Raw genomic sequence first — 12,616 nt, forward strand, 5'->3', positions numbered from 1 at the left:
CAACCAACTCATGGTTTCCCCGTGATGTCAGTGTGTTGAACAAAGAACCCATCCAAAACTAAGTGGGAAAGAGGGTTCCCCATTCAGATTGGAAGGTCTGGATCCTGGTTAGTAAGATTTCTAGTTTTTCAAGTTCAGCCTTACCGCCTTTAAGTATTAAGTTGAATATAACTTTCATGCAGTATTTGTGACATGTAACTAAGCCAACAAGTGTGAACTAATTTTATCAAACCATGTCACCTCTCATTTGATTCTAAATTATCTTTAAGATTTTATTGAATTCTTCTCCCAATTCACTTACAAATAAGAACAATTAATGCAAAGCAGAAAATAATGATATGAATAATACTGGAAGAAGGATTAGAATGATAGAATGATATATTTCACTTTGATACTGAACATAGCAAAACTGGCTGAGGTTTACACAATATTCAGGGTAGGTGTTGGTGTTAACAGCCTGCAGTCACCTTCTAATTTAAGGTGATTGCAAATTCTTCAGTCTAGTCTTTTTGTAGTGATGTCGGGTTTCGGAGGGGCTGGTTTGGGGGTGTGGGGGTAGCGTGGTGGTGTTTGGGGAATCTTAACATTGTTGAGGATGTGAATGCTCATGAAGCCACTGCCACCAACATTCACACTGGTACTAGCGTGTTATCACAGCCTCCTCACTGAATCCGTGTTGGACTGCTGGATTGTAATGGAAGAGTATAGCATACACTACTCCATGAGATCTGAGAGATGGGGGAAAGACATTTCTGCTGTTGCTAATGTTAACAGTGTCTCATGGATGCCCACATTGGAGCTGTTAAATCTGTTCAATTTAAAAAGCTTCTTAACAGCTCTCTACAATTTAGTTTTTCGTCAGCTGCCTAAAATTTCTTTGAATGACTTGGCACTAAACTATATTCATAACACTTCTGTAAATCAACTCAAGATATTATACAAAGGTAAAGTTTCTATACAAGTGTGAACTTTTACTTCTGGAGAACCACAGCTCAACCTAACAAATTCTAACTTTAGAACTAGTATAAAGCAAGCTGTACTTTGAGGGCAATGAGCTTCCAGGAGGACTAGTGGAGGTGAAAATCCTGAATCCATTTAACAACATGGTGGGGGAGGGCAGAGCAGAAGGTGCAGTATTGTTCTGTGTAATGGATTAAGATGATCTGAAGTATCCACACCTCTAACATCCTGTGATCCTGTCAACAATTAATTTCTATGCAAATATATTTTAATTGATTTTAAACTAAAAGCATGCATTTTTAGTTAAGGAAGGAAAAGCTTGTTTTGCCTGACAATTTACATTCAGCTTAAATATCATATTTTATTTCAATCTGGAAACCCAGAAAACACCAAAGATTTTTGTGAAAAAATATATTTGCTCAACTTGCATCAAGAAATAAATAGTAATTTGAATGTTTTGTGTAGCATGTTTCATTGCTCAATTTTGTGCACATTGCAAGCAAAGTAATCAGGAACGGCTGACCAAATCTTCAATTTAAAAATTCATTTGAAAGAAAAAGGTATGGAAATAAATTGTTACATGAAAAATAACAAACTGGCCACAATTCTTTCATTTCTGTACATTTTAAAAATAGTTCAGTACAAAACTTATAAGTACTACCTGAAATTTGAAGAACTTTCTAAAGTACATTTTTTCTCCAGCTTGTGTGGTATAGCTGACTGCACAAACTAAGCTGCAAAAACAAAGACAAGTGGAAAAATAAATCAATAAATAGAATAAACTATCTCATACATAACAAATGATGTGTTCATTATAAACTTAACAAGCAAGATTTGATTAAGTACCGAGTCCAGCAACCTGCATGGTACCAACCAATGTGGATACAACAGAAAGGTGTTTGATTCACATATTTTAAAAGGTCATGTGTGCTTCGATTTAAATATACAACTTGTTTCCCAGTTGTCACCATATCACAAAGAAAGAATCTCCACACCAAATAAGGTGGATCAAAGAGCCAGGAACCTGATTCTTGGTATGACAAGGATAAGTAGGAAGAAAATTAGAAACACTGAATGATTAAGATAAGGGATAAGGAATTTTTAAGATAAGGGATATCTTATGAAAAATAATGTTTTAACCCATATTATTTCAATGATAAATACGAAAAGTAAGATCAGAGGGTGTAAATATAAAAACATAAGAACTAGGAGACAAATTGGGGAAATCAGTCCCTCAAGCCCACTCTACCATTTAACACAATCATGGTTGATCTCATCTCAGCCTCAAGTCCACTTTCCTGCCCACACCACACAATCCTTCAACCCATTACTAATTGAAGATCAATCTAACTCCTCCTTACACTTATTCAGAGCTCCAGCATTCACTGCACTTCCACAGACTCATGACCCTTTGAGAGAAGTAATTCCTCCTAATTGTTTTAAATTTGCCACATCTCAGCCTACAACTATGATTTCACATTCTATATAGCTCCACAATGGTTAACATTCACTCCATGTCTACTTTATCTATCTCCTTTAGCATCTTACATATCTCAATTCAATGTCCTTTCATTCTTTTAAATTCAATTGGCTGTACCTAGACTGTTCAATCTCTCCTCATAAGGCAAGTCTTTCATCTTTTTTATTCATTCATGGGGCAGAGGCATTGCTTGATGGCCAACATTTATTGCCTATCCCTAGATGCCCTTGTGAAGGTGCCTTCTTGAACCACTGCAGTCCACATGATGTAAGTTCACGCACAATGCTCTTAGAGAGGGAACTGCAGGATTTTGACCCAGCTACAGTGAAGGAACAGTGATTTATTTCCAATCAGGATGGTGAATGGCTTAGAGGGAACGTGCAGGTGGTGATGTTTCCATGAACCTGCTGCCCTTGTCCTTCTAGATGGAAGTGGTCGTGAGTTTTGACGATGATACATCAGGATCTTTGGTGAATTTCTGCATCTTGTAAAAAGTAAAAATTATGATTTCTGGAATTAATCAAGTGAACGTTTTCTGAACTCTCTCCAATGCAATTCCACCAGGGCTCTGTGGTTAGCACTGCTGCCTCACAGCACCAGGAACCAAGAGTTCAATTCCAGCCGCAGGCATCTGTCTGTGTGGGGTTTGTACATTCTCCCCACGTCTGTGTGGGTTTCCTCTGGGTGCTCCAGTTTCCTCCCACAGTCCAAAGATGTATTGGTAAGGTGGATTTGCCATGCTAAACTGTCTATAGTGTCCAGGTATGCGTAGGTTAGGTGGATTAGCGATGGGAATTCATTGGGTATAGGGTAGGGAGTGAGTCAGGGTGGAACTCTCCAACTCTTTGGAGAGTTGGTTTAGACTTGTTGAGTCAAATGGCCCGTTTCTACAGTGTAGGGATTCTAATGATTCTTATACACTTGCAACAACACTTCTTTCCTTTTCAACTCTATTCCTTTGGCAATAAATTCCAAATTCCATTTGTCCTACATATCATTCGTGAAGCTGCCGTCTAGCTTTCTTTCTATCCAAATCAATCTGCAAGAAAGCATTTTGATGTTCCTCTCCACATAGATAATAAGTTGACTTTTTATTCTTCCAACCAAAATGGGTAACCTCATACTTATTTACTTTTAATTCCATCTGTCAAATCTTGGTCCATCCACCTAATCTAGTCATTCTATTTATAAATTTTGTATTTCTTAATTGCAACTTACTTTATCAACTATCTTAGTACCACCTGAAAATCTGGTTATATTACATTGTACGCGCTATCACTACATCCAAGTCATTATATAGATTGCAAATAGTTAGAGCCCCAAGGACCAAACACTATGGCATCATCCTAGTTACAACTTTCCAACCAAAGTCCCATTCATCCCAACCATGCTTTCTCTTAGTTAGACAATCCTCTATTAAAGCTAATATATTTCCCCCTAACCCCATGTGATCTTAACTTGTAGATTAACCCTTTGTGTGGCCTTAACTTGTAGATTAACCCTTTGTGTGGCACATTATTAAATGCCTTCTGAAATCTGGATATACCATTATCCACTTTGCTTGTTACATCTTCAAAGAATTCTAGCAAGTTAGTCAAGCACATTTCACCCTTCATAAAACCATGCTCACTTTGATGGATTGCGTTTTGACTTTCCAAATATCCCATTGCTATTTCTATAATTATGGATTCCAACAATTTCCACACATCAGACATTAAAATAATTGATCTATGGTTTCTGCCATCGAACCCCACCCCCCGATTCCCCGACTTTATGAATAAGTATGTTACATTAGCACTTTTCAAATCCACTGAATCTCTTCCAGAATCCAAGGAATTTTGGAACAATTGCCACACTGCTAGACAAATCAGGAAGACAGGCACCCCACAACAACTGAGGAGATATCAGCAAGACAGACTACCAAAAAGTGAAGCTAGAGGGATCCAACACACACCGCTCCTATTGGCTCCCCAAGGTACAGAAGCAGGGATTCCCCTTAGACCCATTATCTCACTGCCAGGCACGCCAACATATAGACTAACCAAAGAACCATAACAGAAACTGAAATACTTAGTTGACAACACTACCCACTCCATCCACTCCTCCCAAGAATTTCTCAACATCATCAAGGACATCAGAATAGAAGAGTACAAGATAATGATATCTTTTGATGTAAAAGCACTATTTGCATCTACAAACATTGACCTGGCTAAAGAGACAATTGCCACACTGCTGGACAAATCAGCCAGGCAGGGACCCCATGAAACCCACTTCACCTTCAATGAACGTATATTCAGACAAATCAACGAAACACCAATGCAATCCAAAACATCAGGACCGATTGCAGAAGCAGTACTGCAAAGGTTAGAATGAACAACGCTCCCCATTATAAAACTCAAACTCTGGGTCCGCTAAGTAGATGACACGTTCATGATTATCAAACGCACAAGACTAGAAGAAAACCACCAATACATAAAGAACATCCTTACCGGAATAAACCACAAAAGAAAAATAGAACAATAAACGATTACCCCTTCTGGACAAAATGGTAGAACATTAGAACAACGGGGAACTCCAGACTAGCATATACCAAAAGACCACACATACAAACCAGATACTTAAATTACTCTAGCAACCATCCCAACACCCATAAACAGAACTACATCAGGACATTATTCAAACAAACCACAACACACTGCAGCAATTCGGAATTGTGCAAAGCAGAACAGGAGCACTTATACGGAGCTTTCAAAAGGAATGGATACACTAAAAACACAATCCGCCATTACCCCTATGACAAACCACAACAAGAAGGCACAACATGGCCAGAAACACAAGTCACCCTACCGTACATAAGAGGCATATCAAAGATAACCACAAGACTACTCAGAACCCTAGGCATCAGAGTAGTCCACCAACCTGCAACAGACCGTCCCATACTCACAACCAATAAAACTAACATAATTATACAAAATACCATGTAAGGACTGTGAAAAACATTACATTGCCTAAATTGGTAGAAAACTGACAATAAGGACACATGAAAACCAACAAGCCACCAAGAGACATGGCCAATTCTCACCAGTCTCAATACACAAAGAAGGACAGGAATTTGATTGGGACAACACATCAATAATAGGACAAGCCAAACAGAGACATGCCAGGAAATTTCTGGAGGCCTAACATTCGAAGCAACAACAAACACATCGAACTGAACCTGATATACAAACCACTGAAAAACAGAACTGGAAGTAGTGCCAACCATGCCAGAAAACTAAGGCATATAAATAACAAGAGGGGCAACACTTCACCAGAGGCGCACTGACAATATTATGAAACATCTGCAACCAAACGCACGGCTCATCCACAAACCAAGCTACAAATCTTCGCAAAAACTTTAAATCTACTACCTCCACTGCCTCTTCCTTTAAAACCCTAGGAGTCGGCCATTAAGCACTAGGAACTTGTCTGTCTTTAATTCCGATAATTTGCTCAGTTCTTTTTCCCCTAATGGTGGTGATCTTTAAGTTCCTCCTTTCCTAAAACATCTGCATTATCTGTGATAATGGGAACTGCAGCTGCTGGAGAATCCAAGATAACAAAGTGTGGAGCTGGATGAACACAGCAGGCCAAGCAGCATCTCAGGAGCACAAAAGCTGACGTTTCGGGCCTAGACCCTTCTATATTGACTTAAAGTCTGGGCCGTTTGTATTCCCCATGACTGACTTCCCAGTCTAGTCCCGTAAAGAACCAACATTCACTTTAGCTACTCTATTCCATTTAAATACTTCTAAAAGTTTTTGCTAACTTCTTTTTGTTTTGTGCTAGGCTTTGTATAATTAACATTTCCTCTTTATAATACTTTTTTTAAGCAACCCTTTGTTGGACTTTTAAAGTTTCTCAATCTAGCAACTTGCTACAGACATTTGCAACATGGTACGACTTAGTTTTTCTCTGTGTGTTATCTTGAACCTCTTTGCTTAGTCATGGATGTTTTTTCTCCCTCTCTTACAATATTTCTTTCTCTCTAGAATACATTTTAGTTGGGAGGAATTGAATATCTCCTAAAATGTCTGCTACTGTTCAAGTGTCCTACTTTTTAGTCTTTCTATCCAGTCCACTGGGACCAAACAGAAATCAGAAAAAGAAACTTGCATTTATATAAGGTTTTTGATTCCATTAAGTACTTTTGAAGTGTTGTACCATACAATGTATGAGTAAACCTGAACATAGTGTGCTACATTAAATGGCAACCTGGTAAATGCCAGGCTGACCATTGGCTGAACATTCAAAAGACAGCACCTCTCTGCACACTCCCTCAATACTAAAGTGCCTTGATATGTGGGCACAAATCCTGAAGTGGGATGTGAACCCAGAATTTTATGGTTCATAGGCTACCAACTGAGCCATGCCTGACAATTAACTTAATGATGGACATGAAACCATACAGATAAGGTTTGTTTTGCCTCAAAGGGTAATAAAGTGTTGAAATAATTTGCTATTTAAAATCCTCGTTAAAACATATTTGATGGGCTCAATATAATACTTGTATAACACTTACGGTGATCAACGATAAATCAAAAGATTAAAATTACAAAACGTATCAAATTAACAACATAAGCATCTCATCAATCTGAAAAATGCCACAGTTATTGAATTGTCATTTAAGTGTTGGGTGCAGTTTACAAAATTCTGCAACTGTGCGAGATGCAAAGGGTCGTCTTTTCCAAAATATAATAATCTGGCTGAGCATTCTTACAAAACGTTCTTGTAGCTTCACACTTATGCCTTGAATTATGATCCTTTCCCACTCAAAAGAACACACCAGTGCCATGATCATTAGGTAGATCTTTTAATACATGTTTATTTTCAGTCTTTTTTTCAATAGAAATATAGAACTTACATGTGTGTTCCAATTTCTTTCACTTCATGGTGAATCACATCATCGATGCAACGGTCAGGTTTAAGATCAGCCACTGCAGCATTTGAAGCTGATAAGTTTAAACGTTGAGAGCTGGTTTGAAGATCAGCCTTGTTTAAAAGGATAGACAGGTAAACAAAAGGTTGCTAAATTATCCACAGCTTTTGCTTTTAAAAACTGTCTTCCACTTAAGAATGAGAAGCTGTGACAAAAACAGGTGATGAATTAAGTAATTCAGTGGATATAGCTAATGCCAGATACAGGTTTGTAGCTGAAAGTTCCCTTACACCACAAATTAATTTCAACCAACCCAAAGACAGATAAGGTTGTAAGTAAACTCAAGGAACTAGAGTCATAGAGCACAGAAGCAGACTGGTCCCATTTGCCAGTATTTGACCCATATCCCTCTAAACCCTTCCTATTCAGGTACCCATTCAGATGCCTTTTAAATATAATTTAGTTGTACCAGGCCTCCACCACTTCCTCTGACAGCTTGTTCCATACATGCACCACTCTGTGCATGAAAAAGTTACCCTTTAGGTCCTTTTAAATCTTTCCCCTCTCACCTTAAACCTCCGCTCTCTAGTTTCGACTCCCCCACCCCGGGATTAATACTTTGGCTATGCACCCTATCCACACCCCTCATGATCTTATAAACTTCTATCATGTCACACCTCAGTCTCCAACCCTCCAAGGAGAAAAGCCCCATTCTATTCAGCCTCTCCCTATAGCTCAAACTCTTCAGTCCTCCCGTGTAAATCTTTACTGCACCCTCTCAAGTTTAACGACATCATTTCTACAGAAGGGCAAATAGAATTGTTTGCACTATTCCAAAAGTGGCCTCACCAATGTCATATACAGCTGCAACATGATGTCCCAATTCCTATCCTCTCAATGGTTTCCTGCCAATTTAGTTTAAGGAAGCACTTTGGCCAAACAGCTAATAGTTGAGGTAAGGAAAAGGAAATAAAAAGAAACAAGAAAAATTTCTGAAACCCATAGTGGGGTGGGGGGTGGGGGGGTGGGGGGGGGGGGTGGCAGGGGGAGTATTGGGGTAGGGGGAGGGGTTGCACAGAGAGAAGTAATCACATATCTGAAATTTAGACATATTTGTAATTATGAACACTACTTCTACAATATTGCTAAATGTTCCACTGAAAACTGCTCTATGATCACAAAGAGCAGAAAAAGGTCATTTGGTCCAAACTTCGTTTGTCCCAGAGAAACCAAATATCAAGATGCAAGACTTTAGGGCAAGAGGCAAGACTGACATCTTTAGCTATATGGTGTGACTGGATCTGACCACGTTAGTAACTAACGTTGCAAAAGCATTTTTGCTTAAAATAACTCTAGCAATTAGTTACTAGTAATCCTCAAGTTCATTATAAGTCAATCAATAAACTTGATCAGTATGTTAGATACCGATGAAACGATGAACAAAGGAGTAATTTATCATAAAAATATACTGCTTAAAATGCTTTCTCCAAACATAGCCCAAGCTTACAAGGCTAAACTAGAACTGCACTTCCGAATGTTGGTACTAATGGGAACAGTACAAAAATGTCACCCACCAACAATCACAATGGCACTGAAATCAAAGAAATTTGCTTATCATTGTCACAAAAATCTTGCTTATGCCAGAAGAAAATGGAACGCGCTTAAAGATGTTTTTTCCTGTGAGTAAATCAGATGCATAATATCATTGTCTTACCTTAACCAAAATATCTTTAACAACTTGCACGCTGTCATTGTGTACACTGATGTAGCTTGAGAAGGTTTCACCCAAAAAAATATTCCTGCCCAAGATGAGAAATTCAAATGTGAAATTACAATTAATATTTCTGCACAGTACGAAAATAGTGCACATTCCAAAACAGCATAAAGACAAATAGTGCAGAGTTCAAAGCAATATATAACATTTATATATTGATATTTTTCACAACAACAAGTAGGAAAGGCCTTCTTTAATATGTTTACTACTTTTAGCTTCCCTTTTTATGTTTATATTCTACTCCAATGTGAAAGCAATGCTTGACCGTCAGGTGATCACAGCACTTTATGTTAATGCCCACCTCAGCCGGTTGGTTAAATCAATGAGATTTGCTTTAACCAACTGAAAGATAAAATCCTTATCTGTACTGATTTTAGACAGTAATATCAATTTCCACCCCAGTGAAATAATCACCTGTGGTTCACATACGAATAGCAGTCACTAAATTGAATGGGTAAATGGGAAAGTTACCTGACAAGGCATTAACAACTTTTAGGGCAGCGGAGAAAGAAGGGAAGTTTGAGGTTCACAATCAATCTCGGACACAATTTAAGCACATTCTTATGAGCCAATTCAGTGGGGATAAAGCTAATTCCTGTTTGCAATTATAAACACTGAAAATACCTGAGCTTTTCAATAAGCAAAAATCTAGGTTTTATTTATTCAAACGTACTAACTGATTTATAAGTTCTCAGCATTATAATTCAATGTATATCATGGTCAGTTTGCTCATCAACACTTGTTTACGTTTCCCTGGAAGAAGGCTTATCTCTGGGAGTTACAGATATCTAACTTCAAGCCAGTTTGTTTAGGCTACGCAAATAAGCCATTTCCTTACTACTTTCATGTCATCTAATCAACTGTATGATATTTACACTTCACAATCACAAATTTAGCTGATAAGTAATTTGCATTATCGCAGCTAATAACCTGCTTTCAAACCAAGGCTCCAGCTTTTCCAGAGGTGCTGTGACAGTTCCTTTCATTATCACTGAGTCACAATGCTTAATATAGACATACACATATTCCTTCAGCAAAACACAGCAACACATTGAAAGCAGTGCTTTAATAATCATTAGGTCATCACCAGGGTTGTTTGACTTTATCAAAAAGGCAAACTTCATGCTTCATTTCTTCTCATTTCATTTAATTTCAGCTAACCCAGTGAATTTTAGGTTACTATCTACAGAATTATCACAAAGCTGTACGATGGTTTCTTGGAATACTAGACAAATGTAATATCTAATTCTACTGCAAGGGCAATAAACTGATCAAGATAATTCTACAGTTATTAATTTAATATTGATAAATTAGAATAATAGCATCTAAAGAGAAGCAGGCCAAAGGTGTATTCATGCATCAACAACTCCAGCAGGAAACAACTGAATGGGGTAAATGAAGTGCTGATCATTCCTGAAGAAGTTTGTCACATTTACCAAGTGTGCAATTCCACGGTCCACATGGAATGTGCAAACTCCTCTTTGAGGACATGACAAATAAAATCACTTCACAGCTCCCTAGGATGTTCATTGACTCGACAGTCAGAAAGTTTGACAAGTACACATGAAATCAGGAATTGCATTCATTAGAGTCCAAAAGCAAAATATTTGAATGCGATAGATACAATCAAAGCAACAGAAGACCCAATGCAAAGTGCTCACTCTGGAAAAAACATGACAGAACCACATACTTTATATTGTAGGAAATGTGCTGTGGGAGGTGCGTGCATGTGTGCGTGCGTGTGCGTGTGTATGTAAGTGTGTGTGTGTGTGTGTGTGTGTGTGTGCGTGTCCATGTACGCATTGAACATCTCAATTCTTCAACCAAAAAGCCAGTCCAATATCCTGGCTAACTTCTTCATAGAATCACAGAAAATTTACAACACAGTAGGCCACTTAGCCCATAATGTTTGTGCCAATTGACAAAGAATTGTTCAGCTAAAAACACCTTCTTGCACTGGGTCTGAAGAACTGCAAGTTGGAAGTCTTTAAGTAGCAACTGAAGCGTATTTTTTAAGTATACTAAGCACTTCTGACTCTCTCACCCTATCAGGCAGTGTGTTCCAGGTCTCTACATCTCCTTTTAATGGAAATATGTGTTTACTCATCTTCATTCCAATCAGTTCTGGCACAAACGTCCCTACTCGTGTTCAATGCTTTAACTATTGAAAAAACATGCCATATTTCCTTGCCTTATTACAACTCCAAAAATACAAAACTCCTCGCTTCTAAAGACTAAATTAAATTTTCCACTTCTGGTCAACTGAACAAACTATCTCTATCATCCTGCCATCTTACGCTGTCCACCACACAGACAACCTTCTGCATCTTGCCATTTCAATCAATGATAGAAACTGGAAAAAGATAAGGGTTAAATTCTGATGCCTGCAGAACCGTGCTGGTAACAGCTTTATATTTACAAAACACCTGCCGATGATAACCCTTTGCTTCTTGTCATTAAACTAATATTTAATCCAAATTGTCATTCTCTGTGAGATCAAGCATCAAGTTCCTCAGAATGACAATAACTGATGACCTGTCGTGGACTTCCCATGCCCCACAAATTTGTTCGGGTTCTTTGATGAAGTGGCCAGGAAAGTTGATAAGGGCAGGGCAGTAGACATAATTTATACGGATTTCAGTGAGGTCTTTGGTAAGGTTCCACATGGTAGGCTGCTGTGGAAGGTTAGATCACGTGGAATCCAGGGAGAGCTGGCAAATTGGACTTACAATTGGCTTGATGGTACCAAATAGAGGGGAATACAGGAAGGATGCTTGTCTGACTAGAGCCTGTGACTAGTGGTATGCCTCAGGGGTCAGTGCTGGGCCCATTGCTGTTTGTTACCTATACCAATGATTTGGATGAGAATGTACAAGGCATGATTAGTAAGTTTTCGGGCAACACTAAAATAGGCGGTTTCGTGGGCAGTGAGGAAGGTGATCAGAAACTGCAGCAGGATCTTGATCAGCTGGGGAAGTGGGCTGAGAAACGGCAATGGAGTTTCATATAGATGTGTGAGGCGTTGCATTTTCGAAAGTCAAATCCAGGTAGGAGTTTCGTGGTGAATGGTAGGGTCTTGAGGAGTGTAGTGGAAGAGAGAAACCTTGGGATTTCAGATGCACAGTTCTCTGAAAGGGGAGTCGGCTTTGGGCACCCTGGCCTTGATCAGTCAGGGTATTGAGTAGAATGACTGAAAGTTATGATGCTTTTGAACGTTACATTAGTGAGGCTGCACTTGGAGTATTGTGCTCAATTTTGGTCACCTTGCTCTAGGAAAATGTTATTAAACTGGAAAGATTGCAGAAGAAATTTACAAGGATGTTGCCAGGACTCAAGGGACTGAGTTAAAGGGAGAGGTTGGACAAGCTACAACTTTTTCTTCTTTAGAGTGTAGGAGACTGAGGGGGATCTTACACTAGTGTAGAAGATCATGAAAGGCATGTATAGGGTGAATCTACTTAGTCTTTTTCCCAGGGTTGGGAAA

At 38.7% G+C, this 12,616-nt stretch overlaps 1 protein-coding gene across 5 annotated transcripts in view; it reads right to left on the reverse strand.

The window, feature by feature from the left end:
• trappc13 (trafficking protein particle complex subunit 13) overlaps positions 1-12,616 on the reverse strand; it is a 79,972-nt gene that overhangs the window by 33,661 nt on the left and 33,695 nt on the right. For all 5 annotated transcript variants that reach the window (XM_059648115.1, XM_059648107.1, XM_059648105.1 and 2 more), the window contains 3 exons: positions 9,073-9,157; positions 7,344-7,471; positions 1,622-1,694 (listed from right to left, as the gene is read on the reverse strand). In XM_059648115.1, the coding sequence (XP_059504098.1) occupies positions 1,622-1,694; positions 7,344-7,471; positions 9,073-9,157 (286 nt within the window). The remainder of the gene's footprint in view (positions 1-1,621; positions 1,695-7,343; positions 7,472-9,072; positions 9,158-12,616) is intronic.

Source organism: Stegostoma tigrinum, chromosome 1 (genome assembly GCF_030684315.1).
Source record: "Stegostoma tigrinum isolate sSteTig4 chromosome 1, sSteTig4.hap1, whole genome shotgun sequence".
In the NCBI taxonomy this organism is placed as follows: domain Eukaryota; kingdom Metazoa; phylum Chordata; class Chondrichthyes; order Orectolobiformes; family Stegostomatidae; genus Stegostoma; species Stegostoma tigrinum.